The sequence below is a fragment of the Hippopotamus amphibius genome, chromosome 12 (assembly GCF_030028045.1).
Source record: "Hippopotamus amphibius kiboko isolate mHipAmp2 chromosome 12, mHipAmp2.hap2, whole genome shotgun sequence".
NCBI classification, from domain to species: domain Eukaryota; kingdom Metazoa; phylum Chordata; class Mammalia; order Artiodactyla; family Hippopotamidae; genus Hippopotamus; species Hippopotamus amphibius.
The window spans coordinates 79,988,500-80,010,480 of NC_080197.1; the positions used below are offsets into that span (position 1 = coordinate 79,988,500).

The 21,981-nt window shown below is 41.5% G+C and overlaps 2 protein-coding genes across 10 annotated transcripts in view; one reads left to right on the plus strand and one right to left on the minus strand.

The window, feature by feature from the left end:
* ERC1 (ELKS/RAB6-interacting/CAST family member 1) overlaps positions 1-21,981 on the plus strand; it is a 410,068-nt gene that overhangs the window by 190,462 nt on the left and 197,625 nt on the right. The gene's annotated exons all lie outside the window — the stretch shown is intronic.
* LOC130833789 (eukaryotic translation initiation factor 4E transporter-like) lies at positions 11,317-14,308 on the minus strand. The gene is given in 4 exon segments (XM_057703827.1): positions 11,317-12,030; positions 12,032-13,787; positions 13,790-14,170; positions 14,173-14,308. Coding segments are annotated over 4 exon segments (2,943 nt in total). The 5' UTR covers positions 14,270-14,308; the 3' UTR covers positions 11,317-11,321.

Sequence of the window (21,981 nt, forward strand, 5' to 3'; positions counted from 1 at the left end):
CAGACTGACCTTTATTAGCAAAGCGGAAGGAAAATTGATCTTTCCGGAATGAATGTCTTTCAGCGCCCTGTTCTTAGATTAACTGCCTAGGTCCAGTCTCTATTTGAATATTTATTAATGTACAATTAAGCACGGCTCGGGTCATGGAGAGAGCCTCAGAGAAGGGATGTTGTCAGCCATTGTTCCAGGGTAAGGAGGGATTTCCTTGTATCTTGATTTTACCTTTTTTACATTCTTCCCTCTATTTTCAAAATGTTCCCCATTTTTTCTTTCTGTAAAGATTTTTTTCTGCTTTGGGATCACTGTTTAGTGACAGGTCTTACATTACCAGAGATCATGTAGAAATTTTGGCAATTAATAATAAATCATGTCATGGTATATAGACTGCCGTTACATGTTCTTTTATAAGCTGTTGTGTGAACTGGTTATAATTTGCTTTCTGGGGCTGATTGATTGAAAATTGATAGGTTTTTTTTAGGTCAGTTTTTTAGTTCACAGAAAACTTGAGCAGAAAGTACAGAGAGTTCCCATCTAAGCCTTCCTAAACTTCAGTTTCCCTTTAACATCTTGCATTGGTGTGATGCAGTTGTTAAAAATCGATAGGCCAGTATTGATACATTATTAACTAGTCCATAGTTTACTGTTTGGATCACTCTCGTGTTGTATATATGATGGGTTTCGCCAAATGTATGACGGCATGTATCCACCATCACAGTGTCATATAGTGTAGTTTCAGTCCCTGAAAATTCCCGTATGCTCCTCCTTTTCATCCCTCCCCTGTCTCTCCAATCCCTGATCTTTTTCCTGTAGCCGTTCAGACTGGCTTCTTTCCTTTAGCCTGTGTTTAAGGATATCTCATGTCTTTTTGAGGCATGAGAGCTTATTTTGTGTTGTCTCTGAAAATATTCCACTGCATGGATGTTCTACGGTTTGTTTATTCCTTCACTTATTGAGTAACACCTTGGTTGCTTCCAATTTTTTGGCAATTATGAATAAAGCTGCTATAAACATTTATGTGCAGGTTTCTGTATGGATGTCAGATTTCAGCTCATTTAGGTAAATGTCTGGGAGTGCAATTGCTAGGTTGTATTGATAGGTAAGACTATTTGAGCTTTGTAAGAAACTGAAAATATCTTGTGAAGTGGCTGTAAATAATTTGCTTTTAATTGCATGCCTTTTTCTTTCTCTCTTTCCTGTTTATCTTTTTTCCACCATTCTGCTACTCACTGCCTATCTGAAGCTGTTGAGTGAAATATTGCATGAGACCAGTCATTTGGGCTTTAAGTGGTTTAAGGTATGAAGACACTGCTTTTATGTTTGTCCTTCTGAGGCCACATAACCTTCACTCACTGTCCTCGCCAGCTTTCATCTTCTATTCTTACATCTTTTTCTGTCTTCTAACCCTACTGTTAATTTTGCTTATATATATTAATTGTATGCACCAAAGTAATCTACAAATATTTGTTTGAAATATCTTAAATTGCTTTTTTGGCTACAGACATTATACTTATTATCTTCCTCAGGTTCAAAACGTATGTCTCTTGCCTAAATTTAGCCTCTGAGAAGAAATGCCTCCCTCTGATAGGAGGAGGATATCTGCATCTCTGAATTTCTCAAGGAGCAACGTAAAATTGTTTGCGAACGATTTCTCTTATTGAAATAAAATGCAGAACCTTTTAAAGTTTGAGCAGAGAAAAACTCTCAGAGGAAAATGCTTCTCGATGCCTTTGCTGTATTCTCACAGGATCCCCTTACCTGTCTTTGTTCCTGATACGTGCTGCTCTGCACTGAGCCTGTGCCCCAGATTGAGAGAAGTTGTCCAGTGATCTGAGGAAGGAAGACCCCCTCTTACCTGTGCTGGCAGATGGAGAGCATAAAGTGAATAATTCCGTAGGGGAAAACTCGGGGGCTCCTTTTACCTTTGCTTTGTTCCTTTCCACACGGGCCCTCCTCTTCTGAAACTCCTCTCTGCTCAACTTTTGGCAGGTTTTGTGTTGAATTCAATCTGAGAGCCTACAGAGTAAAAATTGGTCTCTTAAATGAGTCGCAGAATTGCCAGGGGGTTGGGGGCAGTGTCTTTCTTTCAGCAGTGTTGCTCTGAACCTAAAACGTTTTACTTGTTTGTTTGTTTGTTTGGGTTTTTTGTTGTTGTTGTTAGCACTTAAAAAGAATGTTTTAAATATCTACACTGGTATTCTTTGAGAATAAATTGACTTTTTGAAAAGGAGCCATTTGCAAATTGTTAACCAAATGTTTTAAAAAAATGCCTCTAAAGTAATGACTTTCTTGTTGCTCAGTAAGGTGGATCTATATCTGTTTCTAAAGTATATTTTTTTAATGTTTTGAGCAATGAAAAAGATACATGCTCTCGATACGACTAACATTTGCATGAGTTCTGAGTTTTACTTTCAAAGCTCATTTTTAATCCTGATACTCATTTTTTCAAATTGCCGTTTGCCATTATTTGGCATGTATGTTACGTGTAAATTCTTGATCTAGAAGATCATAAGGTTTTACCAGTGACTTGCTAGATAGTTATAGATTAATGAGCATTCTTAAGGATTACATTTTTTTAAATTCTTTTTTAGTGCAGGTTTTAAAACTTTTTATTTCCATATTAAAAGTCGTGCAACCTAATTATTAAAATCATTTGAACAAAAAAGGTGACATTTGACTAAAGTCCGTTTTACAGCCTGCAGGACACCTGGGACCGGCGTGGTCTTCACTGCAGGTTTCTGTGTCGTCCCACCCAGGTGCTTCCTTCAACTTGCGAGTCCTCTCCCTTCCCTGTCAGCCAGGCGGGCAGGTGGCAGAGGCAGGCGCACTTCCTTGTCAGTAGCGTTTGCTTCTTTGATGTGAGAATGGGCAGCACAGTGTCACTTGAACTTGATCCAGCCTCTTTCTGTGGAACGTCTGGTGCGTGTTGGCAGCACACACCTGATTACAGCTCTCCTGCTTGCTTCTCCTGTTCAGTCGTTTCTTTTGAAGGCAGTGAGTTTTTCTCTGTGTTTCTGTCTTCCTCACTTTCGACTCAGTCTCAGCCACGTCTGGTGTGTCGATGTGACTGCAGAAGAAGTGGCACTGGACGCAGGAGGGTGGGGTCCGCACAGTGGCTGCTGCCGAGGGTCCTGTTTCTATTTTTAAAGGTTGATTAAATCCGCTGTTGGCTGCAAATCTGCCCAGTCAATTACACGGCAATTATCGCCATGATACCCAAGTAAATCCTTTTTCAGATGGAACAGTTAGCACCATGAAGCAGCACTGGTGGCTGGGCAGCCTCGAGAAGATGGTGTATGGTGACAGGACTGTACCTGGCCTTCCCAGGCCTTCCCATTGCCTTCTTACTTACAGCTGTTCCCCAAATGGACAATTTATTATTTGGTCTTATAAACATAATCCTGTACAGATCTGAATACTTATAGCAAATTATATTTTCATCATGTTTTAATTAAGTGGCAGTAATGCTCAGAAAATAAAAAACTTTCACTTATGCTACCTTTTCCATAAACGTTTGAATACCATGTATTTTTTCAGATGCTACACTAAGCACTGAAAGTAAAAGGGTAATAGGTACAACCTCCACCTTAAGAAGTTCATGTTTATTGGGAAGGACTGAAGAATGAACCTATAATTATGGTTCAGTTTGATAAGTACCATTGGTAGGGATCTGAATAGAGAGCTTTAAGAGTAGAAGAGGAAGGGCCACTCTCGCCTTCTGAGATGGACAGCGTTCTGCCTATGGAATGTGTATCTCTTGCTAAATTAACCCGCTTTCACTTAACAAAAAACAAAAAATAGAGGAAGGGCAGCGTGTAATCCAGTTTGGAGGGGTCCATAGAAGGCTTCCTGGAGGAGGTGGCTTATGTGAGCTCAGTCTTAGAAAGAGTTAGGTAAAGAAGAGGTGAAAGGATGTTTAAAGTACTGCATGTGGATGGACCAGCATAGGTAAAAGCTGGAAGCATCGGGGAACTTTAGGTAGTGGTTAGTAGCTACAGTCCAGCATCCTACTGAACAGCAAGCTCTATGGGAGGGAGGAGGTGGTGGGGGAGGTGGGGAGGAGAAAGTGCACTCGATCGGATGTGCTGAAGCTCGTTTAGTCTTAGATTCTGGAACTTTTGAGTTTGTATTCAAAGCAGTGGAGAACTACTAAAGCATTTTAAGCAGAGAACAGTATTTGCTTATGAGATTGCTGCTCATTCATTCGTTCAGCAGATCTTTATCAAATACCCGGTGATGCTGTGGTAGCCTGAGTAACACACCTTCATGAGCGAAGCCGCAGGGGTCTCTCCACTAAGAGAGCTTGCAGTCTGCAGGGGACACAGGCACTAGCCAGACAAACGGCATTGAGTTACAAGTTATCACCAAGTGCTGTGAAGGATGAGAACGGGTTTTCTAGGATATTTGGGGATTTGGTGGAGGTTGGAGAGGTTAGAACCTGTTTTTGACTGAACACGCACACACAGGGTCCTCTGAGAAAGGGCACCGAAGGGCAAGAAGCCTGCGCGTGAAGAGTGGGGAGGACCTGCTGGCAGCAGGTGGGGACCAGCTGACCTGCGTGAGGACAACCAGCATGACTGGGACAGGGGCACTGCGGGGGGGGGGGGGGGGGGGGGGCAGGGGCACTGCAGGGGGCAGGGCCTGAGGTAAGCAGTGGCAATGAGTTTGTTTTTCTAAGCATGTTGGATACCACTTCAGAGGTTTAAGCAGGGCATGACATCCTCTAATTTGTGTTTTTGAAAGATCATCCTGGCTGCAGGTTGGAAAATGGATTCAGCAGAGCTGAGTGGAAGCAAGAAGGTCAGGTGGGTGACTAGAGTAGCCTAGGCCAGAGGTCTTCACACTGAGGCATCCACACACCTGGAAATGCACCAGCCTTTTCCCCAGGGGTCTGTGGGCCCAGCTTCTCTGCTTCTAAGCATATTTTTCCCTCAAATCACTCAGCCTAAGCAGGCATCTGACATGTGCAGATCCTGCTGTTTCATTTCCCCTTTGCGTTGTGCGTCCCTCACTCCATAGTGGGCACTCCTCTCCTGGGTGTTACTATTTTCTCTTCCTCTGGAGAGGGAGGAAAACCTCTCGAACAACAAGAAAGGGATAATTCCAAAGGTCAGTGTTGAGAAAATGGATGAGAAAAGTCAGGTTGTTCACAATTCTTTGTTTCCAACAGAATTGAAGGACACCTGATCGAGTTGCTGGCTGATAATTATCAGTGATTTTGATGATAGGCTCCTGTGATTTGGGGCATGGAATTCTGAAGGAGTGCAGAAAGTCAAGTTATAATGCAGTAACAAAGCTCCTTCTGTTCCTGTTTATTTTCATAAAAGTTTGTTAGTGCTTATGCCTGTGAAGATGAAACATATCATAGAAGCAATACTGAACCCTGAGTCTTTCTACCAATAAGCAATATTCATCAGGAGATATCTCACCTAATAAAAGTTCAATTAATCTCATTAAGATAAATGTGTATAATGGTAAGATAAATTGTTAATTTTGTATTCTTCATGTTTAATAGTTATTCTCTCAAAATGTCTAATATTTATATTGGTTTTGATTACGTTACTAATAATCATAAACTCAATCGAAAAGAATTTTTTAACAGTTATGACCACAGGGAATGTGAATATCAAATTTAGATTTATATACATACTTTTTTTTGCAGAAAAGTATGAGAGGATCCATACCAAAAACCTAGCATAAAAATAATTTTTTTTAGTACAAAATTTTAGGAAGAAGTGGAATGGAAACACAAGGTCAAGGAGAAAAAGTAAAATGTAAAAATTTTAATCATTAAAGAACAGTTTGTCCTTACAGTTTTTAAATAGTAATGGTATTTATATTTCATCGGGTACTTTCTGTTTTAAAAAGGAGTAGTGCTTTATTTTTTAAAGACAATTTAAAAAATACCTAAGAAATAACATTCTTTGTAACTCTTTAACTTATGATTTAAAAAAATCATATATCAAGTTCGGATCCTAGTTACATAAACTCTTGACGAGGTATACAAGCACAGTCCTGTGGAAGACTCCGGGTCTAGGGGAGGACAGGCAGATGAGGAAGGTACCTCACACACTGGCAGCAGAGGCGGAGAAAGGTAGACAGGTTTACTCTCGGTTATTGTGTTGTTCCTCACTGTTTGTTTGCTCTTTAGTTCTTCTCGGTCCTTGTTAAACGTTTCTGGTGTTTTCTCCATTCTGTTTCCGAGATTTGGGATCATCTTTGCTATCATTACTCTGAATTCTTTTTCAGGTATACTGCCTACTTCCTCTTCATTTGTTTGGTCTTGTGGGTTTTCACCTTGCTCCTTCATCTGCAGCATATTTATTTCTCTGTCTTCTCATTTTGTTTAACTTACTGTGTTTGGGGGCTCCTTTCCCCAGGCTGCAGGGTTAGAGTTCCTCCTACTTCTAGTGTCTGCCCCCAGTGTGTGAGGTTAGTACAGTGGCTTCTGAGTGGATGAATTTTAGAATGGAAACAGAGCTAAAAAGATCTGATGAATCACGTGTATGGGTTAGGGTGAAAGAGAAACAAAAATGATCTTCTGATTTCTGACAGGACACCTGAGAGGTGTGGGTTCCATTTTCTGAGATGAGAAAGCCTGAGGGAAAAACTTGTTCAAGGAAGAGAGGCAAGAAATTGTGCTGAAGAACGTTAGCTTTGTTAACAGTAATAGAATTGCTACCACATCAAGTTTGTATTTTCAGCCCGGTTCTGTCCTCTGAGGCCCAAGCTAAGTCTGCTTCATATCTACTTTGTATCTTTACTCCAGTATTTCATTGATATCTCAACCTGAAACCATCCAAATTCACAACTCTTTATTTCTTACCCTCAAACCAATTTTCCCCTCAACCTTTTTCACCTCATCTGAGAAAAGCTCTTATCCTGCAAAGCTGAAATTAGGCATCATCAGTGTTAGGAGAATCAAGGCCAAGAAAGACAGAAGTGAGAGGTTAGGTACAGAGATTTTATCCCCTGACTCTAGTTCAGAAGGCCACTCCAGAACTTTAGGGAAACTCTACTACATGGTGGCTACAAATGCGGGTTCTTGAGTCAGAAGCCTTGCTTGGAATTGTGGTTCCGTCACTTACAAATTGTGATCTCGGGCGAGTTATTTCTTGAGCTGTCAGATCTTGAGCTGTCAGTTCTTGAGCTGTCAAAGAAACTTGGTACTGGTATATAGTGCTATAAAGTTGCTGGCATAATGTGATGTATCTGCCACATGAAGGGAGGTTCTATGTATAAAGCACTTAGAGAGAAGCAGTCAATCAGCATTAGCACCACTGCCCTCGATAGCTCCAAGGGGAGGGCTGGTCCAGCTCACCTAAGGCCCCAGAGAAGCTTAGGATCTGTAGACCCTACCTGGTTGATTCGGTACCAGTGATCACATGCTTATTGTTAAAAGTTCCTGTTTACATATACATCAAGTTGTAATCCTTGTGACTTGAGAAAACCCTAGTCCTCTCCCCTTGCCTGGCCTAGGATTCTTAGTATCTACATCAGCTGAGGATGCCACAGCCCACTAACAGTTTGCTCAGGTGGGCGTTGTTTCTGTCATTGGGCTGTTCATTCTCCGAGAGGGTGTCTTAGGCCAATGCAGGATCGTAGTCCGTCCATTATTTTCCAGATTACTTTTAGATTCTCCTCATGAAGATAGTTTGGGTGGCTTTAGTAAATGACTAGAAATGTGTACTGTGAAATCCTGTCCTAATGCTGAATATTTTTCAGTTTTACAAAGTCTTGTATTCTGTGGATTCCTTTAGGAAGGAGAAAGGGAAAGAAAATAATACTTTTTTTTAGCACTATTTAAAGCAAAATGTGAACTTTAGAACATTATGCTTAGACCTTATTCCTCGAAATAAGAAGATACAAAATATTTAGGATTAAAAAAATTTGTGTTTGATCCCCATAACTGTAAATTACAATTGGAAATATCGATTTGAATTTTCATGACTTTTTTTTCACCCTTAAACACACAGATGTACACACACACACGCATTTACTGTATACTGAAAATACCTGGAAAACAGATTTCTTTCAGTAGCTGTGTACACTCTTAGTGCTCACATGTGATATCCAAAGACCATTCCCTATTAAAAGGATTTGAATTCTAAACAGGGATTACGTTTTCACTTTTGACATAAATTCTGTGAATACACATTTTTCATCACAAGTGCTTGATGGTTACTGAAGCCTCCGTAGTCTCTATAGGAGAACTGTCCAGTAGAACCTGGAGACAGTGGGGATGTTTTAGAAGATGTAAGTAAGAGGACAACCCAGCCACATGTTCCTGTTGACTATGGCAAATGGGGTTAGATCCCTGGCAGAACTGAGTTTTTACATTTATTTACTTAATCTGTCCAGTGGCCAGTGTATTTGACAGCTGGACTCTCCGAAGTGTTGGATGGATGTATAAATACATAGACACACACGTACTTAGCAGCTACTACTTAGTTTTTTCCTCCTAAGCCTGTCAGAGTTGTAGAAATGAAATATACAAGTACACACACTTTTTTGCTTGTCCTTGGTCCTTTCTTCACTTCTTGTTTTTGGAAAAACATCTGTGGTCTACATGTTTGTCATAAGTAATTTTTTCTTTAATTTATGGGGAAATATGAAGTATCATAATTGTGTGTGTTACCTCATATTCATATAACTAGACACTTAAATTTATAGCATGAGCAATGGAGTTAGTGTCAGAAAAAGGAGTAGAATAGGTACACAAGTGAAAAAGAGACGTCTGTCCACCGTGAGAATATGCCACCCCAGCATTAAGAGTTTAATGGCTTCAGAGATATCATTTATTTTATTTATCCCATATTCATTCAGTCAGTGTTTATTGAGAGGCTGCCATGTTCTAGAAGCTGTGACTATTTTAGTGAGCCAGAAAATATGGTCCCTCTCCTTACAGCATTTATATGTTACTTAGGGAGACCAATCAGGTGATCACAGATTTAAACATATTCTTTAAAGTTGAGACACATACAAATAAGTAGAAGTACTGTATAGTATTTTATAAAGGACTATAATAAGGGGACCTTGTCTAGAATGAACGGTCAGGGAAGGCATCGCAAAGGCATTGATACTTAAATTGAGACGTGAAAAGTATATAGGACTTAGTGACGTTAAGAATGGCCAGAAGTTTACTTCTGAGGGAACCACGATGTGCGGACACCCTAATGCAAGAGCGAGGTGTAGTCAGAGAACCAAAGGAAAACCACTTTGTGAAGCGTAGTGAGTAGAAGTGAGCTGGTGACTCGGCCGGTAGATAGATGAATGAGTGAGTGGATAAACGAGTGAGAACAGATGGTCTGACATGGAACCATGACATGACATGAGAGGTAGCAAGCAACCAGATTATGTAGGGTGGTCATCGTAGTGACTTTACATTTTATCTTAATCATAATGGTCAGACTTTAAGTCATTTTAAACAGAAGAGGGATAAAAATCCATTATAGGTTTTCAAAGATTATTCTGGCAGTTATCTGAAGAATAAATAGAGGGAGAGAGCAAGGGTAGGAGGGGCGTACCTGTCAGGAAGATACTGCATGATCCAAGGGCGTGGGAGGGTGTTGGCTGCTTGGAGGTGGATTCAGCAGGATCTGCCCATGTTTTGCGTGTGGACGGTTAGGGAGGAAGGTGTGGTGGGGCTGATCCCCGCATTTTCTGCCAAGAGGATATAAGTGGATGGTGGTGGTGTTTATTGAACTGTGAGGAAAGCTTGAGGAGGAGGAGTTTAAGGTAGGAGTTCAGCTTTGTACATACTAAATTTGAAGTGCCCGTGTCCTGTTTCTCATGATGTCAAGCAGGCAGTTGGATATACAGGTTTAGCTCAGAAGAGTGCCCTGAGCTCAAAATACAAAGTCGGGAGATGAGCTGTGGTTGGCTTTTCTTCCTCGCTTTAACTTTGTGTTAGCCATTCACAGTATACAGTCTTCTTCCAGTTAATCTCAGATGCACATAAATTGAGAACGTACCTGCTTACTCTGTATATTTCTACAAAATAAGCTTTTGATGACTCCGTAAATATATGTGACTGGCTTATTACTAAAAAGTGGACACACAGGAAGTATACATAGCATCTTCCCCTTAATACAATTACAAGGCTTGAGAAGCTGCCTTTACTGATCACCTGTTAACTGCCAGTCATGGTGATAAATGCTTTCTTAATGGTATTGTTTAATCATTTCAATAATAAAAAATCTTGGCTGTAGTTAATATTTCCTGGATAGAAAAGAGCACCAGTGCTCATTGGGTCCTTTTTCAGAAGGGTGAAGACTGGTTTGCATTTACGAGACTTTCTTTCCCTCTGTATGAAGCAGTGTCTTCATCTTTGCCCTGTTCTCTCGTCTGACCTTCCATATCGCCTTCTCTGACCTTCCAAGTCTGAGTCATGTGTCTCCCCCACGTTTTTCACAGCACCTTGTACTGTTTGTTTTATTGTGTTGTTTTATTGTACTGTCACTGAAGAGAGTGTCTTCTCTAGTAGAATGAAAGCTCCATGAGGGCTAGGCTGTGTCTTGTTTACTGTTGTATCTTTGATAGCTACTTCACATCTGGTATATAGTGGCATTCAGTGAATTTTTGTTAAGTGGCATTCATATTTATTAAGTGAATGAATGAATGAATGAAATTTAATTCTGACCACCTGAGTATCTGTATCCCTAATAACAGCAACATCACTTTATTTACTAAACAATTTAAAGTTTCATGGTAATTTTATGATTTTTACAGACATCACCAAACATTTTTTTAAATGAATACATTTTTGTTCTTTGCTGCCATTCCTTTCCATGGGATTTTTTTTTCACTTCATTCACACATTTAGCATATGCAACTTTAATCAACCAAAAGAAAAAGTCACAAATGTACAAGTGAAAAAAAATCCAAATTGTTGACACGGGCTTAACTAATATCAGCTACTTTTATGTACAGCTGTATAAGTTCAAAAAAGCTATCCTATGTGTTTGTACAAAAGTTGTTTATACATAGGTCTGTACATAAAGGTCTATATATTTACTTCCTCAGAACCCTTAAGGTGCCACCTCTTGGTGAAGACACCAACACTTCATTCACATATCTTACAAAAAAAGACTGTTTCCAGGACGGACAGCACTGCATCCTGTATTCAGACCGTGTAGACTCCACTCAATTGGTTAAGTTCCTTCCATCATAATGCAGACCACACCAGGTGCCTGGGTGCCATTAAGCAGCTTCCCACAGAGTGCTACAAAGTAAAAAGCCCATAAACCAACGGGAGATGAGGAAGCAGAGTCCTGACCAGGATGCCACCATAGGTCCAGGCGTAGGTGAGCCTGCTGCCCTGCTCACTGTCGGTACTCCAGTTCATCTACACTGATGACTTTGGCGGGCATGGAGGGCAGGGGCTGCTGTAGCACATCTGAGCCAAACCATTTGGCTAGGCCCACTGGGGAGCTGCTCCTCTGGCTGGGGTGGTGCTCTAGCTGGTAGGAGTGCACATGGGGCAGGCCTGACCGGCTGGGCACACTCTGAGGAGTCTGAACGCTGACAGCAGCTGCCTGGGAACCAGAGCCTGGAGGATGAAGAACTGAGTGCTGTAGTTGCTGTTGCATCATTGCCAGATGCAGAGGTGTCCCAGGGTGAGGGTTTAGGAGAGGGTGACTAGTGGCAGGTAAAGGGTAGAAAGGTTGACCCAGGATTGGGCCAGATATTCCCTGTAAATGAGTCAGGTCCATCCCAGGAGGAAGCAAACCAGCCTGGAGCAAACTTGGAAGATGCTGTGGATGTACTCCCTGGGCCAGCATCCTTTGGACCAACCCTGGGTGAAGCTGGTGAGCAGGCCAAATGGTGGGGACATGGGGGACAAGGGGAACCTGGTGGACAGGGCGGAGAAAAGGCGTTCCTGGAACTTGGGATGCCAAGGTGGGTGTTTTTCTCCCAGTTGCTTTAGGTCGACAATCTTGTTCTTTGGTGTAACGATTGGTCTGGGATAGTGGGGTGGAACATGAAAACCACGGTAGGGTTGACAGTTTGGGATTTGTAGTGGGAGAAGACTCGATCAGCGGTGGGCACAGAGTTGGATGACAGGAGGTTCTCTTCACTGGGCTTCTGAGTGTCCTCTTTACTGTCACCAAGAGCTGCTTTTCCAGATGCTGGCTCCTCCTTGCTTTTCTCTTTGCTCTCGTACATCTTACGAATCACTGAGGTAGGAGTGAAGGAAGGAGAAGGCATGCTTGTGATGGAGACGGCAGGGGAAGAGGAATTCCCTCGGTGTACAGGTACTGGTGACTTGGTCACTCGAGGTTGCCTGTTTCTGAATCCATCTCTGGTTCTGTCCACCTGTGGTTTGCCAAAACCAGGCTGGTAGAGGTTTGCTGCCTGCACTGCAAGGTCATGTGGCAGGGCCAGCCCCTCCAAAGCTGCCTGTTGCAAGTCTAGCTGGCTCACCTGCTGGGCTGTGACAGGGCTCATGGGCTTGCACGTGCCTTGGAATGGATCTCCGAGAAGCTGCTGTGGTCCTGGCGTGAAACCAATTGGTGATGGTATTCTGGGACGAAGGTAGTCTGCTGAGGCTGCTCTCGTCTGAAACACCTGTGACAAGGGAGGAGAGGGTGCTCTTTGGCCCAGTAAAGGTGTCGTAGGCTCCAAGCTCCCCATAAGGCTACTCAGAAGATTGGAAGAAGGAGGTCTCTGAACAGGTGGACCCAGAAGTTCCTGCAAGATGTTCTTAGGGACAGTCTGGCCTGGAATCTCAGCAGGGGACATCAAATGGCTTTCAAGGGTGTGGCTGACTTTGGGCTGAGAAGGCAAAGTCCCACTTGCCTTCATGGTGCTCACTAGCTTGTTGAATGCAGTCATATCTCCATCTTTTTTGAGCTGCTGATTGCTGGTCACAGTATTCAGGGTCTCCTCTAAATGTTCTGCCATAAAGGGAGTCGAACTCTTTACTTGCTGGTCCACCTTCAAGCCCTTGAGCCCTGCTTCTACCTCTTCCACTGAGAGCACAACCCCGGAATGTGAGCTCTCTTTAAGCTTTTCTTTATTTGCAGAAAGGCTGGAAAGGAGAGGTTTTAAATCCACTTTGGCTTTCTGTAGCATTTCTAGAATATCCACTTTATTTTCAGCATGATCTTCTAATGGTATAGGAGCAAAATAATTCCCCGAGTTCTGTCCAGGAGAGAGGATGGCTTGTTCCAGACCTGCAAGTCTCTCTGGTTCTTCATGCGGTGTTGACCCAAGACTGCTGGATCGGCTTCCTGATCGGCTCGGGTTAGAGAACCACCTACTGAACCGACTGGCAGAGACTGACCCTTCTCCCAAAACATCTTCTATCATCGAAGCCAAGCATGGCAACTTATCAAGGTTAAAGAACTCGTTAAAGTCAAATTCTCCTGGGGACTGCTCGGGCAAGACGGCCTCCCTCGGCACCTCCTGATCAGCAGCAGGCTCCTGTTCGAGGATGGCCTCCCCCTCATCCTCTGCGGCCACTCCTCCATTGCACTTGGCTATGCCTTCCTTCACAGAGGCTGTCCGTCGCCTTGTTCTTTTTCTCCCCTTATGATCTTCTTCCAGTATCTTATTATCAAAGCCAGTCAGCTCAATGGTTTCAGACTGACTTGTGGGTCCAGCTGAGAACCATTCTGGTTCTTCTTCTGTGTAGGAATAATTTCTTCTACGCTCACCAAAGACGCGCTTACTATCCACAAAGTCCCTCCTGAAACGCTTGTCCTTGTAGTCCCTCTCTCGGTCTCCGTCTCTCAAGTCTCGCAGGTCCTTATTGCTAAGACGGTGATCCTTCTCAAAGGTCCGAGAGAGATTATCCTCCCACTGCCAATCCTTCGTCCGCCAAGCAGGCGGAGCCCATCACTGTCTTTCTCCAATGGGCTTCCTGAGCGCCGGGAGCTAACAGCAGCCGTCACGTGGCAGCCCCCTCCAAAGCTTCGTCTCTGTGGGCTGAGAACAACATTTAAGTCATCTTCTTTCACACGCTCACGTGGATCTACTATTCTGCGCACCAGGGAAGGCCGATCTGTTTCCAACTCTTTCTTCAGATTTTCCACTGGTGAGCTCCTCCCTGAAGCTGGATAGAGGGAGGCATGCCACTTCTCAGGGTCCCGGACACCATCACTGTCGTATTTCTCGGAGAGGCACGAAGGTCTGTGTTTGGAATGAGGGCATTCTTTAATATCAAGAGCTCCTCTTTTGTATAGCGATGGGGGGATTTGGAGGCCGGCTGCGTCTTCAGGTCAAGGAAAGCATCTCCATTTTCTGTTTCACCCAAGCTTGTATCCATGGCTCCTTGGTCTACAGTTCTGTGCACTCGGTGCCTCGGCCGCCGCTCCCCTCCCCGCCGTCCGCGCGGGTCCGAAGGCGGCTCCGCGTGGCCTCCGCGTTCGCCCCCCCACCCGCTCGGAATGGCTCCCTCCAGCCGCCGTAAGCGCGGCCCAGCGCTCCCCTTTCCATGGGATTTAATGAAGCGCTTTGTCATCGGATCAGAAAAACTCAAAAGATCTCAGAATTGTAGATTTAAAGACTTAGAATAGATATTATGATTTGAATGTAATTTACCTTTTGTTGCTTGAGTTTAAAGCGAGGTAGCCAGAATGGAAAAGTAAAATTTAGGAATCGTTATTTTCCATGACCTGTTTCTTCAGGGGGAAATAAAGGACTTGTATGCCCTGGGACAAACACGCAGCACTAACCACGCTGAGGTTGATCTGGGAGCCCCTGGGAACTAAATGTCTTGTGTAGCATCCAGTCTTCTGCTCTGATAGCAGCAAGCCATCTTCATAAAAACATGTGAAAGCTCAACGCATTCTACGTAACAGATTCAAACTGATCAGATTAGTATGAAAATCTTTTTGTTCCTATCTTGTTTCCTTCCAGTGGGACTAATCCTTTTAATCATCATTGATAAATCTAACGTTTGATTTTTCAAGATTGGTGTCATTTCTCCCCACCTTAAAAATAGATTTCTGATATTAAGATTGTTTTCTTTTACATAATGCTATCATGGGCTATATTTATAGCTTATAGAAGTCTCTTAACACATCTTGAATTGTTTTTCTTTACTTATCCTTTTAAATCTTAAACTGATTTCTGTGTCAGGAGTGGTGGGGATTTCTGATGTGAGTAGCTGAGCAGTCTAAAAGCATTACAGATACAAACGTGTCTCAGAACCATATAGAATCACTCAGTCTCATATAAGAACGTCTAGCTGTAAGTTAGCAATGTAAACTGTGCTTTTAAAGCAGTTTACTGATTTCTGCAGAAGTCATCATTTTTCATCAGTGCAAAGATTGAAGATACTGTTGTGAAATATTTTATTGATAAACATATGGAAAGTACATTTTTAATATTCAAGGATCTGAGGAGATGTGACAGTTAAATTCACAGCTGTTATCTCTTTGCCATTGTGTGATCATTTCAGTATTTAAATCAGGTTCCATCAAGAGGAACCTAGTAAGTTTCATTGTAGACTCTTGCTCTAATGTCAGGGAGTTTGAATCTCCTTTGTTATGGTGACTGGTTATGAAATCAGTCACTTGACAGACCCTGAAGTGAGACTGCTGGAAATACGTCATGTCTGCCTTCATGGTGACAGCTGGCTACAAAACAAACCCCACCAGAGCCTTTCTGCAATTGACAAGGGACTTCAAAGGCCAACAGGGCTGCCACTTCAAAGAGAGTTCTGCCATCTCTGGCTTGTTGAAAGAAGAAGTTAAATGGCTGTACCCGGCCATAGCAGAAATCTCCATGTTTAGACTTCTTCTCCTTTTGATCTTAGAGAGATGTATAAAATGGGCTTTCAGTTAAAGGAATGATACAGTCTGCAGTAATGGCAACCCAATATTATTCTGCATTTCAATCCACTTATTAATGGAAATTACCCAAACATGTTCGAATAACAGCAAGTCTAAAAACTCAAAGGTCTCAGACAGCGAATGTTCAAAAGAAGAGTTGAAACTCTGTATGAATGTTGTAGCCACCTTCACAAATGCAGAATAAGTCAGATGGTGAATTAAAATGAAACTCTGTGTGTTTTAAAAGCTCTCCATCAGTTTCTCCTTGTAATTTTTTAACCCGTTTAGTAAAATCAAGCTCTGAATGTTGATGGTAAGAATGAGAGACAACAAGCCTATAAGGCCGATTTGCATGGTTTAAACGCATATTTCTCTATTTTTAGTAACTGTGTACTTAAAAATTTAAACAACTTTGTACTTTTTAAAATCTTATTCATCCAATTATGTTGGATGCACTTTTGAAATAATTACTTCATCTTTGTATTAAACAAACAAGCAAGCAGAGAGCTCAGAGTTTTAATACAACTTTTAATAGAAGATCAGAATATTAAACAAGCATCTTCAAAAACAACAAGGAAAAGGCAGCAACATGAATTCCTTCAGTTAAAATGGCATGACCTTTTCTTAATTACATGGTTTCCCTCTTATCCTATGTGTTATAGAAGGATGAAGCTAAGGATCCTTAAAATTCTTTCACCCTGAACTTCTATTTTCTTATTTTCTTCCTACATAAAAGAAAAAAAGTTTGACTTGCTGGAAGCTTGGGCCAATATGATTTTGCCAGATGGGGTCAGTAGACGACAGCTAAAGAAATTCTGAGGGAAAACTGAAGCCCCCAGGAAGTAACCACATGCGATGGTTATGACAAAAAACAAAATCCATATATTTATCATAAAGTAGTTCTTAAAATAGTACACTTTTTTGTTAGTTTCTTACTTCTGAAAACTTTTTTGATAAAATAGTACATGATTATATTATCCTGGAAGTTCAGGAAATATCTATGTCTCTGAATTTCAGCTCGATTTTTCTTTTTTATTTAACAAAAGGACCACATCTGTGTTTTCAAAGGTTAAAATCAAATGAAAAAATTAACTGCAGTGGAGAAGAAATAAAACCTTGGCACACTCCAAAATGAGCTACAGAGTCGAGTGCCAGAATCTATAGATACTGGTTTTCAAAGTAGGCATGTTTTTATACTTATGTCTAAACTGTGTAACCACTGCTGCACTGGGAAGTGCGTTTGGAATCCTTGTGGCAGATCTGTAACAGATGATGTTTCGTTTGCTTGCATTGGTTCTGGGGTGTCTGACGGTTAGTCTCATCTCCTGCTGTGCAGTTTGATAAACCAAGTTATTGACAATAGAGGCAGTTCTCCAGGATGCGGCCGCGGTGACGTCATGGGGGCCAGATGGCTTCCCGCTGATCTTTATATGCCGTTTATGTTCTCCTTGGCTGCACCTTCCTGGATGTTTTCAATAAAATGTATTTTCCTAGAGAAATCCGCACAGCAGGGCTTATCCTACGCAGAAGATAGATTTTGTGTGTGGTGTGGCCCAAGCATCCCTTCGTCCAACCTCCACCTTCTTTGGTGAATGGACGAAGAGGCAGCAAGGGTTGCTGTAACGGGCGCTGAGCTTGCATCAAGTGACGCAGCTTCTGTTTCTCTTTCTGTTTCTTTGCTGTGATGTAGGGCGAGTCCCGTAGTCTTTCTAGGCCTCTGTACACTCACCTGCGTGAAGTAGCTTACTACCCCAGGAGTGATTTGGTAGCCTATAAAGGCAGTACACAAGTGTTGAGCCTCATTTGTTATGGCCAGAATAATCCTGTGTGTGTGTGTACATATACCCACATGCGATACTTATGAGTTCTCGCTTGGTATCCTTGGGTTGCCAGACATTAAATCCCACACTTTTACTTTTCTCCTTTGGCTGATGATAAACTTTTCATAAGGTCAAATAACTGTCATTTGTCAATATCTTCTTTGTAACCATTTTTTAAGGGGTTATATTGAAATATGTTTTCCTCACAAAATATATCTCTAATTAATGAAATATCACTCTTTTTACTTCTAGGTAGCTATTTGATTTTTGTTTTTAGGAATGCAAATGAGGATTAACATTTCCAGTTAAAATGCTAGTAAATTTTTGTTTTTATTGTTGAAAACTTAAGGAAACAGTCTGAAGCTGTTTTATTCAAATTGTTCATTTGACCTCAGAGGAAGGGCTCAAGCCCTAAATGTTCTGTTCCTTGGTGACTTTATGCTAGTGAGAGGACTGCTATTTTCTGTAGTAATGTTGAATTAAGGTTTCCTCCATGTGAAATAACCAAATACATAATTTTAACTAAGGAAATTTCTTTCCAAAGCCTAGACAACTTATATAGCCCTCCTATCTTGTACTATATCCTGTTACCTTGACTTCCCAGAAATGCAGAAAAAATTTTTTTCAGGAGAGAACTTACCAGAGCTCAAAGTTCAAGGGAAAGTCTTGTCATGCCTCCTCTTTTTGTATTTCTTTTCCTGCGTTACTCGCCCACATGCAGAAGAGTGTAAAATGATGGTTGTCACATCCTCTTTGGTGGAGAAAGAAAATGTGATGTTATTTAGATTGTTTCTGCCCTTCTTTCTCGTAGGTGTAGCAGGGGAGCTATGGAGTTTTTGTGGACCCAGGAAATTATTAATTTTATTTTTCACTTGATTGTGGTACAACCTGTTTGTTGCTAAAGTAAACAAATTAAAGGAGTTATCAATCAAGTAACAGTCTCCGGAAAAAATAGTTTCAGTGCTGAATTCAGGTTTTTAGCTTTTAGTTTTGATGCTCTGTTACCAGGAAATCAGCTAAATAGAATTGGCAGTGAGATAAACATGGTCCTTCCTAAAGCTTCTTTCCACCCTCAATGGCTCAGATGATGAGAGTCCTACCAGCAGGGGGACATTTGCTTTGCTTTGAAAACATGCGCTCACATTTTATTGATGTCTGATTTCTCAGGCTCCACTTTGGAGTGTAGGATTTATCTGCCTCTGTGTTTATCAAGCCCTCTGTGTTAGTTTAAAAAAAAAAAAAAAGGAAATTGAGATGGCTTGAAAAAGAAACATTTCTTTTACATTGTTGTGTTTCCAGTCTTTAAAGATTGATCTTCAGTTGAAGATTTGTTACCACAGCATCATATTACTGGACACTTAAAGGCAGCTACCTGTGGAGGATACAGCCAGTCAGTGTGAATTTAGCTCCCCTGCATGTCAGCCTTAACTGTGTGGGCACACGTCAGCCACATGCATTGTTAAGTGTCCAGTAGGGATGTGAAACATATTTTGAGGGCCGGTAAAAACATTTTGTAAATTCCTCACCCATGGAGCATATTAATTATTTAAAAGTGTCATTTGCTGATTTTACTTGGCATTGTCGAACATTGGAGAAATCCAACACTACATAAAATATCAAGACATCTAGTGACTCCCTAAACTGAACTGTGATTTCTGTGGTTTATTTCTTCAGTATTGTTGTCTGTGACTTCTACTCATATTTGGGTTCTTCTTCATAAAGTCTGGAATAAAAGATGGTAGTAGTACCTAACAATTCTTAAGTTTAACACACTGCTAAATTCAGTGATATCTGTTACTATTAGGTTACGTTATGAATCACTTACATCTTATTTTCAGTAAACAGAATAGAAAGTTATAATCAATGCTTTTCATATAAGTCGTATGCATTTAAACAGGGACTAAAAAACCCACAATTTTTAAATGCTTGTTTTTGTGGCATCTGTTTTATTTTGAAGTGCCCACCCTCTTCAGAGAACCTAATGGAGCTGGTTTTACTGTGCCTCTCATCCTGGATTTTACTAGACATTGCCCCCCTAAAAAAGCCCCCAAGCATATGTGCTCTGCACTGTCATCCCATATTCTTCAGTGCTTTCTTGCCTTAACCCAGATCTTCCACTCTTCTCATCCCTTTTTCACTTCCTACTAGGTCACCAGAATTCACAGATTGATCTGTCTCCATTCATTTGCCCGTTAAGCAAATTTTCTTTGAGTACCTGCTCTGTGCCTGACCCTGGCACGTACATTCTTACTTTGCATCTTAAACCACTTTCACCTTCTTTGCCTGAAGTGTAATCTGGCCTCTCCCCTGGAAACTCCCAACAACCCTTTCTGGTGATGAAAAAGTGTTTTTTCTGCATCTTGGGGTTGGAGGAAAGACTCTCATCTGCTTTGTTTCCTGTTACCCTTCAGACCACTGCTCCAATACACCCTTTTAAGAACTTCTGCTTCTTCAGGGCCCACACGTTCAGCTGTAGTGGGAAGCTTTTTGATGGAGACTTTTCTGCCTCACTGACTTCAGCACCTGTGTAGATAACCCACTTGTCTGTCCTCTCTGCTTCCTGGCCCGAGGGGTCACCACCTCCACTGCCTTTCTTCATTCCATATCTGGCATCCTAGACCTTGCTAACCCAGTCTACCTCCAACCCACTCATTATGACATCTTCCTCTCAGATCACAATTTCCTGTCATTTCAGTTTTCAAGTTCCTGCTGCACCTATCTTTCTTGAGCTTGTCTCTTTGCTTTATGCTGATCCACTGGCCCTGTCTTTGCTTCCCTCTCTGTTCAGCTTAGATTCCTTGGCTGATTATTTTAGTCATTCTGATTTTAACATTCTAAATCCTCTTGCTCCTCTGTTTAGTCACATCCTTTGGTACCTTGTTGCTTTGGGGAGAAAAGCCAAAAATCCCTAGTATGGCCTACATGATCCTTCTGCATCTGCCCTCTTCCTCCCTTTCCTGCCACATGGGCACCCTTCTTCCCCTTGTTCTCAGGGCTTGTAATACTTTGGTCTTTTTTCTCTTCTCTTGTAGGTATTTGCTTTCCCACTTCAGGGCTTCTAAACATGCTGGGCCCTGGAGTTGGAATGCTGTTTCCTCCTCAGCTGCTCCTTTACTTTTTTGGGGAAACTTTCTCTAGGTCCCAAAACATAGATCAAGGCCTCATGGTACTTATTCCCATGGCATCCTGTACTTCCTTACATAAAACTTTCCATGTTTTATGATTATACATTTATGAATGTTACTAATTAATGACTATCTCCAGGTGGACTCTTAAGCTCAAGAGCTGTAGGGAAGCATGTGTATTTCTGTTACGCTTTCAGGGTAAAACACACAGTACCTGGCACATGGTGGGAATTAAGTATCTGAGGTGGGGTGGGGCACGTGGGAGAGAAGGGAGAGAAAGGAAGGATAGAAAGATGCAAAAGTAGGCATGGGAACACTCCCCAGAGGATTTCATTAGATATAATTGTGGAACACTGTTTTAGGGCCTTTTGAACACTGATACATTGTAGCAAAGCAGCATTAACTGTGACTACAGGGAAGGCTGACTGCCTGTTAGAATCCTAGCTGTACCTCCTCTGGCTGTGTGGGCTGGAATAAGGCACTTAAACTCTCTAAACTGGTTTCCTCTTCCGTAAATTTGAGGATAATAATAATACCACCTCATAGGATCATTGTGAGGATAATGAAACAACATATGCAAAGTGCTTAGAACACTTCAAGGGACTCAAATAATATAAGTTGCTAGTATTATTGTAATAGCTATAGTTATTCCATATTCATAAAATACTATATTATTGGTGCATATCTTGTCAAAGAATTACCATGTATTGGCAAAAAGAACATACTGGGATAAAGAGAAGATTTCTAGTATAAATACTAGCATAAATCTCTTGGGATTCTGTGAATTTAGATTCTTATTAGCAGCGGTTGTGAGGTTCCTGTAGCAGTTTGTCAGGAGAAGGTAGTGGAATGTATGTATGTAGCTGTGTATGTAAGTTCTCATTAATATTTCAAACATGCTTCTCAACTCAGGAGCTAGGTAATTTTTTTTTTTTTTTTTTGGTGTTTGTATAACAGAGTGGGTCTTAATCTAGAATTTTGTTGAAATCAGGAAAGCTAATTGATTTTTCATATGAAAATCTGACTTATACAATGAATGTTTAACCTCTAGATAATATTCTTTTTGTACCCCTCCTTTTTTCTCCTAATCATTTTTCCCCCCTTTGGAGACTTATGCCTCTTATTTTCCCCAAAAAACTATAACAAGATTTTCCATAAGCATCTTGGAAATTACAAAAAGTGTTTTGTTCTTTGCTGTGGAACAGAAGGTGGGAAACTTGAAGATGCAGTCTCTGCCTGCACCTGAAGCACCCAGTT